Source organism: Pleurodeles waltl, chromosome 7 (genome assembly GCF_031143425.1).
Source record: "Pleurodeles waltl isolate 20211129_DDA chromosome 7, aPleWal1.hap1.20221129, whole genome shotgun sequence".
NCBI lineage: Eukaryota > Metazoa > Chordata > Amphibia > Caudata > Salamandridae > Pleurodeles > Pleurodeles waltl.
Genome location: NC_090446.1, coordinates 353,503,337 through 353,526,527, shown reverse-complemented (window position 1 = coordinate 353,526,527; position 23,191 = coordinate 353,503,337). Strand labels below are relative to the sequence as shown.

The 23,191-nt window shown below is 46.1% G+C and overlaps 1 protein-coding gene across 2 annotated transcripts in view; it reads right to left on the bottom strand.

The window, feature by feature from the left end:
• The window catches only part of PLCG1 (phospholipase C gamma 1), a 775,517-nt gene that overhangs the window by 527,472 nt on the left and 224,854 nt on the right, over nt 1–23,191 (bottom strand). For both annotated transcript variants that reach the window (XM_069243788.1, XM_069243789.1), the window contains exon 3: nt 16,901–16,994. In XM_069243788.1, the coding sequence (XP_069099889.1) occupies nt 16,901–16,994 (94 nt within the window). The remainder of the gene's footprint in view (nt 1–16,900; nt 16,995–23,191) is intronic.

The window sequence follows — 23,191 nt, the reverse complement described above, 5'->3', positions numbered from 1 at the left end:
GTGTACCCACCCTCAGGGCTAGTAGCCATTGGCTACTAACCCCCCAGACCTAAACACGCCCTTAAATTTAGTATTTAAGGGCTACCCTGAACCCTAGAAAATTAGATTCCTGCAACTACAAGAAGAAGGACTGCCTAGCTGAAAACCCCTGCAGAGGAAGACCAGAAGACGACAACTGCCTTGGCTCCAGAAACTCACCGGCCTGTCTCCTGCCTTCCAAAGATCCTGCTCCAGCGACGCCTTCCAAAGGGACCAGCGACCTCGACATCCTCTGAGGACTGCCCCTGCTTCGAAAAGACAAGAAACTCCCGAGGACAGCGGACCTGCTCCAAGAAAAGCTGCAACTTTGTTTCCAGCAGCTTTAAAGAACCCTGCAAGCTCCCCGCAAGAAGCGTGAGACTTGCAACACTGCACCCGGCGACCCCGACTCGGCTGGTGGCGATCCAACACCTCAGGAGGGACCCCAGGACTACTCTAAGACTGTGAGTACAAAAACCTGTCCCCCCTGAGCCCCCACAGCGCCGCCTGCAGAGGGAATCCCGAGGCTTCCCCTGACCGCGACTCTTTGAATCCTAAGTCCCGACACCTGGGAGAGACCCTGCACCCGCAGCCCCCAGGACCTGAAGGACCGGACTTTCACTGGAGGAGTGACCCCCAGGAGTCCCTCTCCCTTGACCAAGTGGAGGTTTCCCCGAGGAACCCCCCCCTTGCCTGCCTGCAGCGCTGAAGAGATCCCTAGATCTCCCATTGACTTCCATTACAAACCCGACGCTTGTTTCTACACTGCACCCGGCCGCCCCCGCGCTGCTGAGGGTGAAATTTCTGTGTGGGCTTGTGTCCCCCCCGGTGCCCTACAAAACCCCCCTGGTCTGCCCTCCGAAGACGCGGGTACTTACCTGCAAGCAGACCGGAACCGGGGCACCCCCTTCTCTCCATTCTAGCCTATGTGTTTTGGGCACCACTTTGAACTCTGCACCTGACCGGCCCTGAGCTGCTGGTGGGGTGACTTTGGGGTTGCTCTGAACCCCCAACGGTGGGCTACCTTGGACCAAGAACTAAGCCCTCTAAGTGTCTTACTTACCTGGTTAATCTAACAAATACTTACCTCCCCTAGGAACTGTGAAAATTGCACTAAGTGTCCACTTTTAAAACAGCTATTTGTGAATAACTTGAAAAGTATACATGCAATTTTGATGATTTGAAGTTCCTAAAGTACTTACCTGCAATACCTTTCGAATGAGATATTACATGTAGAATTTGAACCTGTGGTTCTTAAAATAAACTAAGAAAAGATATTTTTCTATATAAAAACCTATTGGCTGGATTTGTCTCTGAGTGTGTGTACCTCATTTATTGTCTATGTGTATGTACAACAAATGCTTAACACTACTCCTTGGATAAGCCTACTGCTCGACCACACTACCACAAAATAGAGCATTAGTATTATCTATTTTTACCACTATTTTACCTCTAAGGGGAACCCTTGGACTCTGTGCATGCTATTCCTTACTTTGAAATAGCACATACAGAGCCAACTTCCTACATTGGTGGATCAGCGGTGGGGTACAAGACTTTGCATTTGCTGGACTACTCAGCCAATACCTGATCACACGACAAATTCCAAAATTGTCATTAGAAATTGATTTTTGCAATTTGAAAAGTTTTCTAAATTCTTAAAAGACCTGCTAGGGCCTTGTGTTAGATCCTGTTAAGCATTTCTTTTAGAGTTTAAAAGTTTGTAAAAGTTTGAATTAGATTCTAGAACCAGTTGTAGATTCTTAAAAAGTATTCCAACTTTTAGAAGCAAAATGTCTAGCACAGATGTGACTGTGGTGGAACTCGACACCACACCTTACCTCCATCTTAAGATGAGGGAGCTAAGGTCACTCTGTAAAATAAAGAAAATAACAATGGGCCCCAAACCTACCAAAATACAGCTCCAGGAGCTTTTGGCAGAGTTTGAAAAGGCCAACCCCTCTGAGGGTGGCAACTCAGAGGAAGAGGATAGTGACTTGGAGGAAAATTCCCCCCTACCAGTCCTATCTAGGGAGAACAGGGTCCCTCAAACCCTGACTCCAAAAATAATAGTCAGAGATGCTGGTTCCCTCACAGGAGAGACCAACACCTCTGAAATCACTGAGGATAGCCCCAGTGAAGAGGACATCCAGTTAGCCAGGATGGCCAAAAGATTGGCTTTGGAAAGACAGATCCTAGCCATAGAAAGGGAAAGACAAGAGATGGGCCTAGGACCCATCAATGGTGGCAGCAACATAAATAGGGTCAGAGATTCTCCTGACATGTTGAAAATCCCTAAAGGGATTGTAACTAAATATGAAGATGGTGATGACATCACCAAATGGTTCACAGCTTTTGAGAGGGCTTGTGTAACCAGAAAAGTGAACAGATCTCACTGGGGTGCTCTCCTTTGGGAAATGTTCACAGGAAAGTGTAGGGATAGACTCCTCACACTCTCTGGACAAGATGCAGAATCTTATGACCTCATGAAGGGTACCCTGATTGAGGGCTTTGGATTCTCCACTGAGGAGTATAGGATTAGATTCAGGGGGGCTCAAAAATCCTCGAGCCAGACCTGGGTTGACTTTGTAGACTACTCAGTGAAAACACTAGATGGTTGGATTCAAGGCAGTGGTGTAAGTAATTATGATGGGCTGTACAATTTATTTGTGAAAGAACACCTATTGAGTAATTGTTTCAATGATAAACTGCATCAGCATCTGGTAGACCTAGGACCAATTTCTCCCCAAGAATTGGGAAAGAAGGCGGACCATTGGGTCAAGACAAGGGTGTCCAAGACTTCAACAGGGGGTGACCAAAAGAAAGGGGTCACAAAGACTCCCCAGGGGAAGGGTGATGAGACAACCAAAACTAAAAATAGTAAAGAGTCTTCTACAGGCCCCCAAAAACCTGCACAGGAGGGTGGGCCCAGAGCCTCTTCACAAAACAATGGGTACAAGGGTAAAAACTTTGATCCCAAAAAGGCCTGGTGTCATAGCTGTAAACAGCATGGACACCAAACTGGAGACAAGGCCTGTCCCAAGAAAGGTTCCACTCCAAACTCCCATCCAGGTAACACTGGTATGGCTAGTCTCCAAGTGGGATCAACAGTGTGCCCAGAGCAAATCAGGGTCCACACTGAAGCTACTCTAGTTTCTGAGGGTGGGGTGGATTTAGCCACACTAGCCGTCTGGCCGCCTAACATGCAAAAATACAGACAGCAACTCTTAATTAATGGGACTAGAATAGAGGGCCTGAGGGATACAGGTGCCAGTGTCACCATGGTGACAGAGAAACTGGTTTCCCCTGGCCAATACCTGACTGGAAAAACTTACACAGTCACCAACGCTGACAATCAGAGAAAAGTACATCCCATGGCAATGGTTACTTTAGAATGGGGAGGGGTCAATGGCCTGAAACAGGTGGTGGTCTCCTCAAATATCCCAGTGGACTGTCTGCTTGGAAATGACCTGGAGTCCTCAGCATGGGCTGAGGTAGAACTAAAAACCCATGCAGCAATGCTGGGTATCCCTGAACTGGTGTGTGTGAAAACAAGAGCACAATGCAAGGCACAGGGTGAACAAGTAGAGCTGGAGTCTGGAAGAATGGCCCAGCCTACCAAGAGAACAGGAAAGTCAGTTGGGAAACCAACTGCAACACAGCAAAAGAAAGGGAACCTCTCTTCTCAGGAAGAAGTTCTGCCCTCTGAGGGAACTGAGCCTTTGGAGCTTGAACCTTATCAGGTTGAGCTCTTAGGCCCAGGGGGACCCTCAAGGGAGGAGCTGTGTAAGGGACAAGAAACCTGTCCCTCTCTTGAAGGCCTTAGGCAGCAAGCTGCTGAAGAGTCCAAAGGCAAGAAAAATGGAACACATAGGGTCTATTGGGAAGATGGACTCCTGTACACTGAGGCCAGAGACCCCAAACCTGGTGCCACTAGGAGAGTGGTAGTGCCTCAGCTGTTCAGGAAGTTCATCCTAACATTGGCCCATGACATTCCCCTTGCTGGACATTTGGGACAAACCAAGACGTGGGAGAGGTTAGTCAACCACTTCTACTGGCCCAATATGTCCAACATGGTTAAGGAGTTTTGCCTCTCCTGCCCCACCTGTCAAGCCAGTGGTAAGACAGGTGGGCATCCAAAGGCCCCCCTCATTCCACTTCCAGTGGTGGGGGTTCCCTTTGAAAGAGTGGGTGTGGACATAGTTGGTCCACTAGAACCTCCCACAGCCTCAGGAAATATGTATATCCTGGTAGTAGTGGATCATGCTACCAGGTATCCTGAAGCTATTCCCCTTAGGTCGACTACTGCCCCTGCAGTAGCCAAGGCCCTCATTGGTATCTTTACCAGAGTGGGTTTCCCTAAGGAGGTGGTGTCTGACAGAGGTACCAACTTCATGTCAGCATACCTAAAGCACATGTGGAATGAGTGTGGAGTGACTTATAAATTCACTACACCATACCATCCACAAACTAATGGCTTGGTTGAGAGATTCAACAAGACATTAAAAGGCATGATCATGGGGCTCCCAGAAAAACTCAAAAGGAGATGGGATGTCCTCTTGCCATGTCTGCTTTTCGCTTACAGAGAGGTGCCACAGAAGGGAGTAGGATTCTCACCCTTTGAACTTCTGTTTGGTCATCCTGTAAGGGGACCACTTGCCCTTGTTAAAGAAGGCTGGGAGAGACCTCTCCATGAGCCTAAACAGGACATAGTGGACTATGTACTTGGCCTTCGCTCTAGAATGGCAGAGTACATGGAAAAGGCAACCAAAAACCTTGAGGCCAGCCAACAGCTCCAGAAGTTTTGGTATGACCAAAAGGCTGCACTGGTTGAGTTCCAACCAGGGCAGAAAGTCTGGGTTCTGGAGCCTGTGGCTCCCAGGGCACTCCAGGACAAATGGAGTGGCCCTTACCCAGTGCTAGAAAGGAAGAGTCAGGTCACCTACCTGGTGGACCTGGGCACAAGCAGGAGCCCCAAGAGGGTGATCCATGTGAACCGCCTTAAGCTCTTCCATGACAGGGCTGATGTGAATCTGTTGATGGTAACAGATGAGGATCAGGAGGCAGAGAGTGAACCTCTCCCTGATCTTCTGTCATCAGACCCAAAAGATGGCACAGTAGATGGAGTGATCTACTCAGACACCCTCTCTGGCCAACAGCAAGCTGATTGTAGGAGAGTCCTACAACAGTTTCCTGAACTCTTCTCCTTAACCCCTGGTCAGACACACCTGTGTACCCATGATGTGGACACAGGAGACAGCATGCCTGTCAAAAACAAAATCTTTAGACAGTCTGACCATGTTAAGGAAAGCATCAAGGTGGAAGTCCACAAGATGCTGGAATTAGGAGTAATTGAGCGCTCTGACAGCCCCTGGGCTAGCCCAGTGGTCTTAGTCCCCAAACCTCACACCAAAGATGGAAAGAAAGAGATGAGGTTTTGTGTGGACTACAGAGGGCTCAATTCTGTCACCAAGACAGATGCTCATCCAATTCCAAGAGCTGATGAGCTCATAGATAAATTAGGTGCTGCCAAATTCTTAAGTACCTTTGACTTGACAGCAGGGTACTGGCAAATAAAAATGGCACCTGGAGCAAAAGAGAAAACAGCATTCTCCACACCTGATGGGCATTATCAGTTTACTGTTATGCCCTTTGGTTTAAAGAATGCCCCTGCCACCTTCCAAAGGTTGGTGAATCAAGTCCTTGCTGGCTTGGAGTCCTTTAGCACAGCTTATCTTGATGATATTGCTGTCTTTAGCTCCACCTGGCAGGATCACCTGGTCCACCTGAAGAAGGTTTTGAAGGCTCTGCAATCTGCAGGCCTCTCTATCAAGGCATCCAAATGCCAGATAGGGCAGGGAACTGTGGTTTACTTGGGACACCTTGTAGGTGGAGGCCAAGTTCAGCCACTCCAACCCAAGATCCAGACTATTCTGGACTGGGTAGCTCCAAAAACCCAGACTCAAGTCAGGGCATTCCTTGGCTTGACTGGGTATTACAGGAGGTTTGTGAAGGGATATGGATCCATTGTGACAGCCCTCACTGAACTCACCTCCAAGAAAATGCCCAAGAAAGTGAACTGGACTGTAGAATGCCAACAGGCCTTTGACACCCTGAAACAAGCAATGTGCTCAGCACCAGTTCTAAAAGCTCCAGATTATTCTAAGCAGTTCATTGTGCAGACTGATGCCTCTGAACATGGGATAGGGGCAGTTTTGTCCCAAACAAATGATGATGGCCTTGACCAGCCTGTTGCTTTCATTAGCAGGAGGTTACTCCCCAGGGAGCAGCGTTGGAGTGCCATTGAGAGGGAGGCCTTTGCTGTGGTTTGGTCCCTGAAGAAGCTGAGACCATACCTCTTTGGGACTCACTTCCTAGTTCAAACTGACCACAGACCTCTCAAATGGTTGATGCAAATGAAAGGTGAAAATCCTAAACTGTTGAGGTGGTCCATCTCCCTACAGGGAATGGACTTTATAGTGGAACACAGACCTGGGACTGCCCATGCCAATGCAGATGGCCTTTCCAGGTTCTTCCACTTAGAAAATGAAGACTCTCTTGGGAAAGGTTAGTCTCATCCTCTTTCGTTTGGGGGGGGGTTGTGTAAGGAAATGCCTCCTTGGCATGGTTGCCCCCTGACTTTTTGCCTTTGCTGATGCTATGTTTACAATTGAAAGTGTGCTGAGGCCTGCTAACCAGGCCCCAGCACCAGTGTTCTTTCCCTAACCTGTACTTTTGTATCCACAATTGGCAGACCCTGGCATCCAGGTAAGTCCCTTGTAACTGGTACTTCTAATACCAAGGGCCCTGATGCCAAGGAAGGTCTCTAAGGGCTGCAGCATGTCTTATGCCACCCTGGAGACCTCTCACTCAGCACAGACACACTGCTTGCCAGCTTGTGTGTGCTAGTGAGGACAAAACGAGTAAGTCGACATGGCACTCCCCTCAGGGTGCCATGCCAGCCTCTCACTGCCTATGCAGTATAGGTAAGACACCCCTCTAGCAGGCCTTACAGCCCTAAGGCAGGGTGCACTATACCATAGGTGAGGGTACCAGTGCATGAGCATGGTACCCCTACAGTGTCTAAACAAAACCTTAGACATTGTAAGTGCAGGGTAGCCATAAGAGTATATGGTCTGGGAGTCTGTCAAACACGAACTCCACAGCACCATAATGGCTACACTGAAAACTGGGAAGTTTGGTATCAAACTTCTCAGCACAATAAATGCACACTGATGCCAGTGTACATTTTATTGTAAAATACACCACAGAGGGCACCTTAGAGGTGCCCCCTGAAACTTAACCGACTGTCTGTGTAGGCTGACTAGTTCCAGCAGCCTGCCACACTAGAGACATGTTGCTGGCCCCATGGGGAGAGTGCCTTTGTCACTCTGAGGCCAGTAACAAAGCCTGCACTGGGTGGAGATGCTAACACCTCCCCCAGGCAGGAGCTGTGACACCTGGCGGTGAGCCTCAAAGGCTCACCCCTTTGTCACAGCCCAGCAGGGCACTCCAGCTTAGTGGAGTTGCCCGCCCCCTCCGGCCACGGCCCCCACTTTTGGCAGCAAGGCTGGAGGGAACAAAGAAAGCAACAAGGAGGAGTCACTGGCCAGTCAGGACAGCCCCTAAGGTGTCCTGAGCTGAAGTGACTCTAACTTTTAGAAATCCTCCATCTTGCAGATGGAGGATTCCCCCAATAGGGTTAGGATTGTGACCCCCTCCCCTTGGGAGGAGGCACAAAGAGGGTGTACCCACCCTCAGGGCTAGTAGCCATTGGCTACTAACCCCCCAGACCTAAACACGCCCTTAAATTTAGTATTTAAGGGCTACCCTGAACCCTAGAAAATTAGATTCCTGCAACTACAAGAAGAAGGACTGCCTAGCTGAAAACCCCTGCAGAGGAAGACCAGAAGACGACAACTGCCTTGGCTCCAGAAACTCACCGGCCTGTCTCCTGCCTTCCAAAGATCCTGCTCCAGCGACGCCTTCCAAAGGGACCAGCGACCTCGACATCCTCTGAGGACTGCCCCTGCTTCGAAAAGACAAGAAACTCCCGAGGACAGCGGACCTGCTCCAAGAAAAGCTGCAACTTTGTTTCCAGCAGCTTTAAAGAACCCTGCAAGCTCCCCGCAAGAAGCGTGAGACTTGCAACACTGCACCCGGCGACCCCGACTCGGCTGGTGGCGATCCAACACCTCAGGAGGGACCCCAGGACTACTCTAAGACTGTGAGTACAAAAACCTGTCCCCCCTGAGCCCCCACAGCGCCGCCTGCAGAGGGAATCCCGAGGCTTCCCCTGACCGCGACTCTTTGAATCCTAAGTCCCGACACCTGGGAGAGACCCTGCACCCGCAGCCCCCAGGACCTGAAGGACCGGACTTTCACTGGAGGAGTGACCCCCAGGAGTCCCTCTCCCTTGACCAAGTGGAGGTTTCCCCGAGGAACCCCCCCCTTGCCTGCCTGCAGCGCTGAAGAGATCCCTAGATCTCCCATTGACTTCCATTACAAACCCGACGCTTGTTTCTACACTGCACCCGGCCGCCCCCGCGCTGCTGAGGGTGAAATTTCTGTGTGGGCTTGTGTCCCCCCCGGTGCCCTACAAAACCCCCCTGGTCTGCCCTCCGAAGACGCGGGTACTTACCTGCAAGCAGACCGGAACCGGGGCACCCCCTTCTCTCCATTCTAGCCTATGTGTTTTGGGCACCACTTTGAACTCTGCACCTGACCGGCCCTGAGCTGCTGGTGGGGTGACTTTGGGGTTGCTCTGAACCCCCAACGGTGGGCTACCTTGGACCAAGAACTAAGCCCTGTAAGTGTCTTACTTACCTGGTTAATCTAACAAATACTTACCTCCCCTAGGAACTGTGAAAATTGCACTAAGTGTCCACTTTTAAAACAGCTATTTGTGAATAACTTGAAAAGTATACATGCAATTTTGATGATTTGAAGTTCCTAAAGTACTTACCTGCAATACCTTTCGAATGAGATATTACATGTAGAATTTGAACCTGTGGTTCTTAAAATAAACTAAGAAAAGATATTTTTCTATATAAAAACCTATTGGCTGGATTTGTCTCTGAGTGTGTGTACCTCATTTATTGTCTATGTGTATGTACAACAAATGCTTAACACTACTCCTTGGATAAGCCTACTGCTCGACCACACTACCACAAAATAGAGCATTAGTATTATCTATTTTTACCACTATTTTACCTCTAAGGGGAACCCTTGGACTCTGTGCATGCTATTCCTTACTTTGAAATAGCACATACAGAGCCAACTTCCTACAGTACCTCATTTATTGTCTATGTGTATGTACAACAAATGCTTAACACTACTCCTTGGATAAGCCTACTGCTCGACCACACTACCACAAAATAGAGCATTAGTATTATCTCTTTTTACCACTATTTTACCTCTAAGGGGAACCCTTGGACTCTGTTCATGCTATCCCTTACTTTGAGATAGCACATACAGAGCCAACTTCCTACATACAGTCACACATACAATCGAACATATGCTTCCAGTGTGTATTTATTATAAAAAAACAAAGAAACAAAAGGACGAAAGTTCTCACCCACGAAGGTGGCAGTACTTCAACATCAGCCTCTCTACATCGCTGCTCCCAACTGTGGGGACTGTGATGGGCTCCATCTGGAAATCTTCACAGTTGCTGATTTTTAATAAATTTTATCAACGGTCTATAGGTTCAATGAACTAGGAACAAAGAGTTAAAATGTGTCTAGGGAGATAAGTTTAATTGGTGCTTCCCAGTCAGATAAAAAAAAGCCAGCATACACAAGGGTTGTGTGCTATCCAGATAATTAGTACGAAATGAGTGTCAACATGTTTCTGACCATGCCACAGGCCTAAGAATGTCCAGGGCCTTCAACAGAACATGGATTATTTTCTGCATGCAAAGTAACTAGTTCTCAATGTACTCCCTAAAGTTCTATTTTCAGAATGTCTCTTGAGGTCAGGAGTGAAAGACGGAGAGAGAGAGACACTCACCTATACTAATTAGAAGGTGGGCCACCTGGCTCAATTGGTTTAGGAGTCTGGTACCTTTATCAAGCAAATGCCAATAAAGGTCCATCAGCGGTATTGCATGGTCAATATACAAGCACAGAGAGAGACTTGCCTCTAGGAAGGAGCTCGCAGACATAATGTGAACCAATCTTGCCTGCCAGTGGCTGTTCCTATCTGCCATTTTTCATTTGAAGTTCTTTAATTACTGAACGTGAGACCCTTGCATCCAGATGTGAGATCAGGGGGGTGTCACGGAGTCATGGTGGGTTGTTACATCATGACGGTGCGGTGCTCATGCAGGTTTTTCTAACTGTTGAACTGGTTTATGTGGCAGCCATCAATGAGTTTATACGTTGAGTGAGCTATGTTAACCTGCTGCATCCGCTCAACCCACAGTTTAAAAAAAAAAAAAAAAAAAAACTGTTGTACTGACAGAAGGTATCTTGAACAATACTCAATGTGTTATATGTACCAAATGACTAAGGTCATAAACTGCTGCCATGTACAATTCAAATTGAATCTGTAAGCTTTCTATTATCAGAAAACCTGTTTTATGGTTCCATGTTCAATGTGGATTATGCAGACAGGAGGGAAGGAGCCCTCTAGTAAATCAACATATACTGGTGTGGTTTGTAAATGACTCCAATCACCCTAAGTGTTTTCTTTATATAGATGGTCTCAAATCTGTTGTATTCAGTTGTGTTGTCTAAGTCCTCCTACTGGCTCTGTAATGTATGCTTGCATAACACAGGTCGTTCAGTCAATGCACATCTGTTTGTAATGTCTATAGCTGAGTCCGTTCAATCTCATCATTAAGGCCTTCATTATGGTTATATTGTCTAGATATCCAGCATGGTTCAATTATATAAAGAGTGTGTTTGTCAGATTTGGGATCAATCATTCACCACTGGATAGCATTATGTGTGTGGTTACTATTTTAACATGGGACAACAGTTTGTTTTAATTTTTCTGCATCTTATATTGGTTCAATTGTCCATGTTTTGACCTTTCTGCTAGTCATCCCTAAGTATCATAGATTACTAGGTTATGTCAACATGTATATATACATATATATGACTGACTAAATAGTACGGTAAGTACAGGGTATGTTTCCATGGGTATAGTAGGCCCAGGTTCGGTTCAGTGCTGGATTTTATTTATTTACATATACTGCAGCTGCCACATGGATCGAGACTGACCACTTTTGGGAGTGACCATAATATGCATTAATGTGTGACTGATTTTAATTATTTTCCCTGACGTCAACTGACGTTCTAAAAATAGGACTTCTGGCAGTATGTAGAGCAAAGTGGTCCATCTTGACGTTTGTAATAATAGATCTAGACTACATAGTTACTCTTCATACAGATCGGATACATCTCTCTGTAAACTTTGAATTTTGAAGGGCGTTTAAGCCCTTTTCTTCCATGTTTAGACCACCTGATTGGTAAGGCCTGTCCATGAGTGGTAAATAAGTATTGGCCTCCTCACCTGAAACTTGTTGCAGTCTTCCTGGGCAGAGGAAAATAAAAATGTTATAACCACTACTATAGCTCTGAATAACATTTTCTCCATTGTTTTTTTGTTCACTGTGCTACCTAGCCACATGCAAACCAGTTGTGGTATCAGAGGCAGTCCAGTCTGAACCATCAGTTCAGATCATGTTAAAACTGCAAATTAAGCAGCAACTTCAGACTACTTTCAGCTTCATTGTGTCTCCTCAGTGAAGGACTGTATGAATCCAGCTTGTGTTCCTACAGCACAGCGAGCTACGGGATCCATCTCTTTTAATTCCCATTTCTGCTCGAGTATCACCTAGGATGAAAAATCACAGAACAAAATAACAATGTGATGGGTGGATTGCTTGTATTACTCACAAGCACCGTTATTGCTCTGAGTATCATGTCCACCATAGCATATTTTGTATTTTTTGCTTTCTGTATCATCACCAAGCAGGCCTAGTCATTTGTAAATTAGTCTAGACCCATCCCTAAAGGGGCAGTCTTATACAAACTGCCCCACTGCAACTTCACAGAGCGTTAACACAAGCAACCCCAGTCGGGGTCTCACCCTCACTGTGTCAGTGAGGTGCAGAGTACCTATGGCACAGTAAGCTACATGCCTGTCCCTTAGAATGGCTCCTGAAAGTCTTCTGACCCTGCAAGAATGTTTAGTAAGCCACGCAGGAATAGTAGTGACAGGTGAAAGTAGAATCCCTATAGAGTATTACAAGGTAGGCATTATTGAACTCAAAGTAGTCTTAATTTCAACATTTTCTTGAACGTGCCACCCAGTCCCTCCCCATCTTCAATCTTTCACCAGATGATGTTGAATGACCTGCCCAACTTCTGACCCTTGGGTATGTAAACTTTAGGTAAGAAAGTGGGGCAAAAAGTTTGCATTTCTCATGACTACCCATTTCCTCTAATGTTTTCAATGTTGGAAATACGCCTTCTCTAAAGGTGGCAAAGCAGTTTCTAATAACTAAGTAGAAAGGATCTAATCAGTGGATCCTAACCCTTACTCTTTCAAAGCTCACTTACTTCTTTGTTTTTAAGTTCTATTAAGAGACAGATTCAACATTTTGGGTGAATGAACAATGCTGGACCTTTGAGACAGCTTTTATTCAGTAAGTAAACAAGAATGTGAATCTATGTTTCATGATAACTATTAACCAAAACCGGCACTAATCAATCTCCTATCTGTTCTTCTTTGAGTTGCTTGGTAAGATGTCTTCAACAGGAGATACTGGGAAGCCAAATTTGAATAAACAAATAAACAGAAGCTAAACTTCTGACTTAACTAGTGTCAGCCTACACTATATTCCTTACTCCAAACTACTGTCACGGTTTTATTCTATCCTTTCCTCTTACAAAATGCTGTTTATCTGTCTCACAGAGGAATGTAAAGTGTTAAATACTCAAACAAGCAGGTTCAAATGATTGCAGCCCCTAACACTATGCTAAATTTTGTGTTAAAGTCTTAGAAAAGCAGAATGTTATTTCAGGACCCTGAACACTTGGAAGCTGGCCATGATGCTGTTTATTCCTCTTCCCCTACTATATAGCTTACAGATAAGATCACAAGCCTCTTCTAACTGTGCCAAAATGTATGGATTAATGTCCAAGTTTTATTTAGGGGGCATGCAGCACCTCAACTTGTATTGATTTAGAGGCAAGCCGCGGAAATAGGCCATCTCTTACTGCCCCTAAAACTCAGGAAAGCTCTTCTTCTTTCAGATTCCGGGAGCAAAGACCGGTCAGGCTTATTTGTGAAGCAGGAGGGCTATCTCATGTGCTGCCAAAGACCGCCATCATCGCAGATGGTCAAAAGACTAAACTTTAAAAAAAAAGTTAAATACCCTGTCCACTGGTAGGCTTTCACACTGGGGCCAAACTTTGCACTTTACGAAGGGTGATACTTTGGTCCTCTGGCCCTGTTGAATTTGCCATGAGGAGATGCAATATTTAAACATGTTGGCCAGATGTAACTCACACGTCGTAACATGTAAGGATGTAGTTTAATCATGCGTCTAGGTTCGGCAGAAAATAATTAAAGTGTGGATGGCCCCTAAAATAAATTTTTTAAATATTAATAGAATGACGAACAGTGGAATGTGTCTGAACAGAGAACCAAAATAAGCACAATACTAAGCAGGGATGAGACAGGACTAAGGACAATAGGAACCAAGCTATTATGCTAGCTGACACAAGGTTTGACAGACAACCCTTTGCAACGCCATCGCCGACACTATCAGCACCCACGCCCTCGCCTCCACGGACTACATACTCCTCAGCAACCTGAATTTCCACCTGGAGAACACCGGCGACAGCAACTCCTAAGCCCTACTGGACAACCTTGACAACCTCAGCCTCAAGCAACTGGTCACCTCGCCCACCCACTGAGCCGGTCACACACTCGACGCCATCTTCTCCTCCAGCAGACACGTCACCTTCACTCACACCACTGAACTCCACTGGACCGACCACCGCTGTATTTATTTTTCCTTCCAGAAACCCACCACCCACCACAAACAGCATCGGATCCCTCACCGCAAGTGGGACAAGATCTCCAAAGACCAATTGATCTCCTACCTCGCCCACGCCCTCCCACCCAAAACCAACGACCCCAACACCGCTGCCCTCAACCTCAAGGAATGGCTTGAAGACTGCTCCAACACCCTTGCTCCACTCAGGAAAACCACCAACACCCGCGCCAACAAAAAAGCTCCCTGGTTCCCCGCAGACCTTCAGGCCTCCAAACGAGAATGCCGAAAAGCCGAGACGATCTAGTGCCTACAACAAACAGAAAGCAACCACGCCACCCTCAAAACCACCAGTCGCTTACATCACCAACTCATCCGGTCCACCAAAAGATCCTTCTACAAAGAACGAATTGACAACAACACATACAACAACAAGCAGCTCTTCAGCATCATCAAGGAACTCACCAACCCAAAGTCCTACTCTGCCGACCCCTCCCCACTCGCAAGACCTCTGCGACTCCCTCACCACCTCCTTTCACTGCAAAATCACAGACATCCATTGAAGCTTCGCACCGCGTCCCCCACTACCACCACGGCCAAGGTCAACCCCAACGCACTCAGCCACGCCAACGTCCTGAGCGTCTGGACCCCCACCAACGACGAGGAAACCACCAAGACCATGAGCACCATCCTCTCCGGCTCCCCCGCTGACCCCTGCCCTCACCACATCTTTAATAAAGCCAGCCAAATCATCGCTCCCCAGCTCCGGACTATCATCAACAGCTCCTTCGAGACCGCCATCTTCCCAGAGAGCTTGAAACACGCCCAAGTCAACGCCCTGCTCAAAAAACCCAAAGCTGACCCCGAAGTCCTCAAAAACTACCGGCCAATTTCCCTACTCCCCTTACCCGCGAAGGTAATTGAAAAGATAGTCAACAACCAACTATCCCACTACTTGGAGGACAACAGCCTAATCGACATATCCCAGTCTGGCTTCTGCAAGAACCACAGCACCGAGACCGCCCTTATCGCTTGCACCGAAGACATCAGGAGCAGGCTCGACAAAGGTGAAACCGTTGCCCTCATCCTCCTTGACCTCTCCGTAGCCTTCGACACAGTCTGTCACCACACCCTTCGCACACGCCTCTACAACGCCGGAATCCGCCACAGAGCCCCGGATTGGCTCACATCCTTCCTCTCAGGAAGAACCCAGAGAGTCCGCCTCCCCCCGTTCCTGTCTAAAGCCACCAGGACAACCTGCGGAGTCCCCCAGGGATCCTCACTAAGCCCCACCCTCTTCAATGTCTACATGGCACCACTCGCCAACATCCTCCGATCTCACGGCCTCAACATCGTCTCCTACGCAGACGACACTCAGCTCACCCTCTCCTTCACGAAGGACCCCACAACTGCTAAGACCAACCTCCACAACGGACTTCAGGCCATCGCCAACTGGAATGAAACAAGCCGCCTTAAGCTGAACTCGGAGAAGACCGAGATCATCATCTTCGGCCCCAACAGATCCGCTTGGGACGACTCCTGGTGGCCCGCCACTCTGGGGTCGGCCCCAACACCCACAACCCACGCACGCAACTTTGGCTTCATACTGGACTCTTCGCTCTCTATGACTCAGCAAGTCAACGCCATCTCATCCTCATGCTTCAACACCCTCTGCATGCTCTGCAAGACCTTCAGATGGATCCTCGTGGAAACCAGAAGAACGGTCACCAACGCCCTTATCAGCAGCAGACTGGACTACGGCAACACCCTCTACGCGGGAACAACAGCCAAGCTCCAGAAGAAACTCTAGCGCATCCAGAACGCCTCAGCACGACTCATCCTCAACCTCCCTCGCCACAAACACATCTCAGCCCGCCTCAGAGACCTCCACTGGCTGCCCGTCAACAAAAGGATAGTCTTCAAACTCCTGATCCACGCCCACAAAGCTCTCAACGACGCTGGACCAGCCTACCTCAACGAGCATCTCAACTTCCACATCCCGACACGCCAGCTCCGCTCCGCCAACCTCGCCCACGCAACCGCCCCCCTCATCCACCGCACCACAACTGGCGGCAGATCCTTCTCCCACCTCGCCGCCAAAACCTCAAACTCCCTCCCCGTCAACCTACGCCTGCCCCAGGACCTTATGACCTTCAGGAAGCGCCTCAAGACCTGCCTTTTCGAACAGTAGCACACCCCCACCCCCCTCTGCGCCTTGAGACCCTTCTGGGTGAGTAGCATGCTTAACAAATTACTGATTGATTAACAAATTACTGATTGATCCTTGCACAACAGGAGTACACTGATGATGAGAAGCCTATGCCCCTGGAACAAACATGCATCGATGCGGTCTTGGTTGCTTACGTGAAGTATCTCCTGTTTTTACATCATTTACTGCTGTTTTACTTGTACACTTAATAGCCTTCATAATGACCGGACGATGGCTGGTCAAAAAAAACCTTCAGGCATAAATGACAGCCAAAGGCTTACAAACATAGCTCAATATATCAGGCGCTGGATCAAGGATTTTACTTTGTTTGATTGTGTGGAGGCAAACAATCTGAGATAGTAAAGATGAATGGAGGTGGTCGGGGACCCCACAAAGATAAAACAAAAAGAGTAAAATAGAAAAATTTAGCAGAAACATACAGTTGCTGAGACGTACAGTCGCACATCACATTCATCAGATAATCTTTCATTTATAAACTCTTTACAATGATCTATACGTTTATATTAAAAGAAACAACTGGTGTGGCAACAACGAAAACGTTTCTTAAAATATGTAGAATTCCCTTGATTCAATGGGGAATTGATCACTGTAGTACTGTAGCAAACAAGAGGTGGAACTAAGAAGCACATTTTGTGAGTTACCTTTCAATCTGCAGCGGAGTGGTTGCCTTCAAGGTATCCGCCACCAACCAGTTCAGCCCTTTAATCCACATGCTGACTTCATCCTCAGACATGGCTGTCAGTACAAAAAGACAAGATGGAAACGAATGTTAGGGTCAAGAGCTATTCTCGCTGCTGTCTGTGTATCTGCTGGCCTGACAAGCCTACAGGTTTTCTTCAGGCTCGCCACTTTCCAAAGGTCCTCTTACCAATAGGGAGACAGTAGGCCTTATCAACGGAGCAATCAACACATTTAAGCATCATGGTTCCCTTCTGCAAATTGTTGCATTGAAGGCAGAGAGCACAGACAATAAGGGGTAAGGACACATATGAACAGGAAGTGACTGAAGGTGGGGTCCGACAGTCCTGAATGCTGCATAAAAAGTAGCACAGTCAGACAAAAGGGAGGCTAAAAAGGGAAGGTAGGAAACAGAGCAAAAAATATAAAGGCGTGCAAACCTAACTAGCAACAATCGCTCATGACGAGGGGCAATAAACAATGATAAAGGAGCAGCAACTTCTATGCAGAGAAGTCTATTTTCAATTTAAAACAGCAGCATTACTCAGCAGGTCTTGTTCATTTATAATAAGGCAGCTCATGTCTTGACAAAACTGCAGCACTTAATTGAACAGTTTGCACTCCAGTATTCCAGTTGCTTCTGAGCATACGTAAATTTAATCTACACAATATAAATGCCATAAATTAAGAGGCATCTCGGATGGTGATTTTGTGATCTAGAAAATAAAATGTAATCTATGTCCCGTTTTTAACGTTAAGCATAAATTTTGAAAATATGCTTGCTGCATTTCTACTTATTGAGGTACAGGGTGCTTCCTATTTTTTCATATTATAGTGTAATGTGGGCTACGTTAACTTTCTCAAAAGGCTTACCAGGAACTGTCTGGTTGTAAAGGCTTGCCAATAACTTACCGTAGGCTTACAGCCCACCCACTTCCTACTGTTGGTTCACTTTGTCTACTTATTTGCTAGCTTCTCATTCAGTGGCTTTCCTTGCTCATCCTGTGTTTGTCATCCCCCAGAACATAGCCTCTCTACCATCCTTTTGTTTCGATTACTTTTAACCTTTCACTTCTCACACTTAGAGAACTCCTTTTTCCTTTTTAGTTAAGCACACCATTAGAGTGCAAGTTTTTTCTGGCTCTCTTTCTTGTGTGCTGTACCCCCACCATACTCCCTGCATCATGCTATGTGTTACTTTGTCTCTCATGTGTTTCTCTGATCACCTCTGCACTCCATGTTGCTCTCCTATGTGTGCTTCTCCCCTACAAAATACCCTGTACTCTGTTTAATAATCGCTCCTACATGGGCTTCTCTCCAGCGCTCTGTGTTGCTCCCTCCATTATGTAGCTTCTTTTCCCCTACTCCCGAAAACCACCCCACAGCCTAAAGCTTCGGAGTGCTCTTTCCAGCCTGTGCTTCCCCATAACTGCAAACCCTCACACATCACATCCCACTAGAGGCCTGTAATCCTACCACAGCAGTCACTAAAATATTAGAAAATCATGCAAACTCACACATTTTATCCTAACTAGAAACCAACTCCTTCCACGTTTATACTCAAACCGGCTTTCGACCTAAGAGAGGCACAGAAAGGACTTTAAACAGTAACATCAACCTTCACGAGTGCTGACAAATATTTTACCAGAGCCTTGGTCTTCTTTAATTTGTCAGCAGCCTTATAGACAGATGAGCGCAATATTTTCATAATCAGGCTCTCCCTGTGTGGCTGAATAGGAAAGGCCTTAGACTGGTACACCCTATTTCTGAATACCCAAGCACAAAAGACTGTCCTGGAACCCTACACTTCCTCTGCAGAACAGATGAATACAGTTGTCCTCCCAGGGATCAATGCCATCACCTCTCTGGCCTAGTGTACATATACAAACTATGGCCGCTTTTCTTTGGAATCAGCTTCGTTTACGAAGATGATAGATATGTAAATGTTTTTTTCCCTTATTAGAAAACCAGTTTGACTATACCCCACTTAAAGGGCGTTGCTTTAAAGTCAAAATGTGGATGGATAAAAACTGTTTTAAGATTAACACGAACACGGCAGAGCTACTGTTTTAAGATTTTTGCCTGGTCCTCACAATTTTAGGCCAGTCAAGTAGTTAAAAACGGGCTCACAACTTAAGAGGGAGACTTAGATATCTACAGTGATTTCTTCCCATCCTAACTTATTTAACCTTGAATGAAATTGAAACGGCAATCACAGCTCTAAAAGGCTCATAGATTTATCACTGTAATGCTCTATATCCTGGCATTAAAAAGTCCTCCCTACAATGCCTCTAATCAATACAAAACCAGGCTGCCAGACTTATTACCTCATCTGCCCGCGTTGCAAATGCAAGGTAACATAGCTACGCTGGCTCCCTAATCACGGAGATGATACATTTAAAGAGCCCTTGCTTGGTTCATAAATGTACGTAGGGCTGAGCGCCAACCATTTCACCACTAAATTTCATATACTAATCTTCTCAATGCCTCTGTTCTTTGCTCCTCCACGTCTTTAGGGTTCTTGATTCTAATGGCAAAGCCTTCTCCAATTTCGCACCTACATTGTTTAATGTTTTACAATTAAACATCAAAAGCATATCTTCTCTTTTTATTTCTAGGTACAACTGTACTTTTCACCAAATAATCTCAACAATTAACTTATCCCATTTATATAGCACTAACAGACTTTTGAATTATAAGAGCACTTTACAACTGCTGAAATCTTTGCATTGGATCGCAATGACTGCAATGGCTCTTCTGAGACAGTATCAGCACTTATTAATAAGACTTCTGCACTTTCAATAATGAAGAACAAGTTGTGCACAGCACAGAGTACAAATATCTGGGCATTTTCCTTGACAGTTAAGGGACATTTAAATTCCACCTGCTTGCACTTAAAAAGAAAGTTACAGGCCTAATTCTCGCCCTCACAACTCTTGTCCAGAATCTGAGCCTAAACCCCCATGGGTTACTCCAGCACTGACTTACGGCAGTGAAATCACCACAGGCTCGGAGGCTACATTGCTGGACAAGACCATCGCTCTAATCTATAAAGCCACTCCGCGTTTGCCAAAGCAACCATCGCCAGCATAAATAAGTTCAACATTATAAAGCAAATCTGGGCCAGAAGCAGCCCAGTCCTAAATTTCTGCCACCGGCTCAGACTCGCCAGACTCCTTGAAGGGCTTCATTTGGCTGGATTAAAATAGCTCTGGATCCTTGTTTAAGTACCATCTTCATGAGAAACTAAATGATCTCTCGCTCACAGAAGAAGTCTGGGGAAAAAATCTCTCAATCAGCATTCAAAAAGCTCTCAGTCACTGCGAAAAAGCTGTCAAGGCTGGATGATATGGCAGCGCTGAGCAAGCGTGAGTTTTTTGCTCAGTTTGCCTGGGCAGTAAACAACTCTTAAGCCCCATGGAACCAGCAGAAATACATGACCCACAATCTCCCGCTTTGGCTAAAAGCCAGACTTGTGGCACTCAGACTGGGGGAAATGGAACTTGCGGCGTCATCTCCCACCCTGGCAGGGCACTGCAGGTCAGGGTGTAATGTGTCACCTCTGAGGTTTGGGTGAGGAAACCATCGCTCACATACTATGTTTGTGCCCCTCCCTGCTACAGATAAGAAAAGACTTGCTTCGCAGAGACTTTGTTAACTTGAGAGTCCAAACTTGCCATCACACTGTAATTTCCAGCCTGAACCCAGAGAATACCGCACTAAACATTAGAACAGTCAAATTCCTCCAGGCGGCCGAGATACACTACCTGTGGCCCTGCGTCAGGCCCCCAAAATCGTTCACATCTCGGTGGAGCTGATTCTAAACATCCCAAGTAGTCCTGGGATACCCCATTGCTGTCTCTGCATTCTGCACCGCCTGTTACTGCTGGCCTGAACCGAGAGCATTCCACACTTAGGGCCTGATTACAACTTTGGCAGAGGGGGTTAATCCGTCCCAAATGTGACTGATATTCCGCCCGCCGTATTACGAGTCCATTATATCCTATTGAACTCGTAATAGTAACATTTGGGACGGACTAACCCCCTCTGCCAAAGTTATAATCAGGCCCTTAGTGTCGAAACTTTGGGGCTCACTCATATCACTGTTGGCCCTAAATCGCTCACGTCTCTGGCACCAAATATCCAAAGCACTTTTGTGACACTACTTGGCTGTCTTTTGCACTCTGCACCTTCCACCCGCTTTGGTCCCATAAATGAACGCTACCTGGAACCTTTTACCTTAGCTGTTAGTCAACGCCTGAAGTTACCTGGGGACAACGCCTTGCTGTGTTCGTGCTCCTGTTCCTCTACATCTGCTCCGGTGTCAAAAACGAACTCCAGGTGGAACCATCCTAACAAAGCATTATTGGGACAATGTATGGCTGCCTCGCACTTTGCACTTTCCACCCAAGATCAGGTCTCTAATCCACCCATACTGATCGCTTGTCCTCCTCAGATAACTAGTTTTTTTTTTAGCAAATACGACTGCTTTCTTCTCACTGGGTATTACGCACCTGACTAACAATGATCACTCCTCCTCTTTAGCTACTACATTTATAACCAATATCGATTGCCTGCCTTGCACTTTCGTCTTTAAAGCCTTCAACTATCTCCCACTGGAGCCTAGCGGCCTATTTTATGTGCCCACAGCTTGCACATATGTCAATTCTCAAACTGTTTGTCTTGATTTGAACCAATGAGATGCGCTTTATTCCTTTAAAAGCCCTACATGCCTACAACTTACTTGCATGCCAACTTTTAAACTACTTGTCTTGAACTGTACGAATGCGATGCACTTTATTCTTTTAAAGACACTAATTAACTTCCTCAGGGCGCGGCTGCCTATTTTTAACATTCGTACAATATCTTCTAAGCCCAGCTCTAAACTTTATTTGATTTTGAACTAATGAGATTCATCTTGTAAAGGTGTTAACTGTACAATAAACTACTACTACTGCCAACATAAAAAATACAATTCTGAAGTTTATACTAGTGAGACAGAATCAGCTACTAGAAGACAACTCATTCTATAAGTGTGTGCATGGGTTATGACATACGCACATACTTTTTATTTCAAATGACTGGGACGGTTTGAAGAGTAACTAAGCAGGGGCTGAAGGGAAGCAACAGTGTGTGTGGAGGGAGCAAAATGATGCAACCTTGAGGTCTGGGTGGGAAGAATAATTATACATTATGTTTAAAATAAAAACAAGGAGGAGGAAAGGAAGGACAGAGTAGGGTGTGGGGGGGGGTAGCAAGGCTGACATGTAATGGTTCAGAGAGCAGTACACAAGGGAGTGGTGGGGTGTGGGGGGATGTGAAGCAACACTGCTTCTTTCTTTAAAACCCTGAGTACTCACACAGGAGGGGACAGGAAATCACATCCACTATCAGAGTAGTTAATGAAAAAGAAAAACAGTTCTCTAAAAGCATGTAATGGAAGGACACAAGTCAGCCAATCAAAAGGGTGGAAAAGCGCCTTTGCTCCAGAGGAGAGACAGACACAAGATGAGGAAGGCAGACAAAGAGTAAATAGCAAGCAACTGACAGTCACAATAAAGCCAACCAACATAAGCACTGGGCAGGATCTAAGCCCACTGTAAGTTTTTGGTATTGTCCACAAGAGGCTTTACATTAGAGCAGGCTTCTCCAACAAGTAGCTTGTGAACTACTGGAGCTCTCCAGTTACCTTTAAGTAGATATCTGCTGTGCAAGCCAGTGAAATAAATTAGTAGTATCTGACTGACTGATTTAATATATCTATACCAAAGTTGAAAAGCGTGTATTCAAGACAAAAATTGGATTAATTTCAGAATTAATAAACTGATGTTTTGGGACAAAATGGGTACATTTTCAAAATATATTTAAAACTGACATTTGAGTGATAAACATCAAACATGTTGGGGAGACTTCTACTACTATTATTAACTTGGTGTTAGAGACATCACAGCTGTGGCTGTTATAGAATATCCATGTAGAGGAATTCCAGATCGATAAAGTAATTGTTACATTACTGCTGGCAACCCTGCCTTATGCACTGAGGTTAATGCTGCTGGTAATCTTGCCTATGGTGGCCACTAATGTAACCTTGTCTGATATGGTTACTATTACATCTCTAATAATATTAGCACAGCAGGATTTTCACTTAAACATTAGTAGCTCCTATTACACAAAAGGTTGGAGACCCCTGCCTTAGAGATACCTAAAAGCTGTGCAGTTTTCAAAGTCTAAAAAGGCACTGGGACTTCTCCATG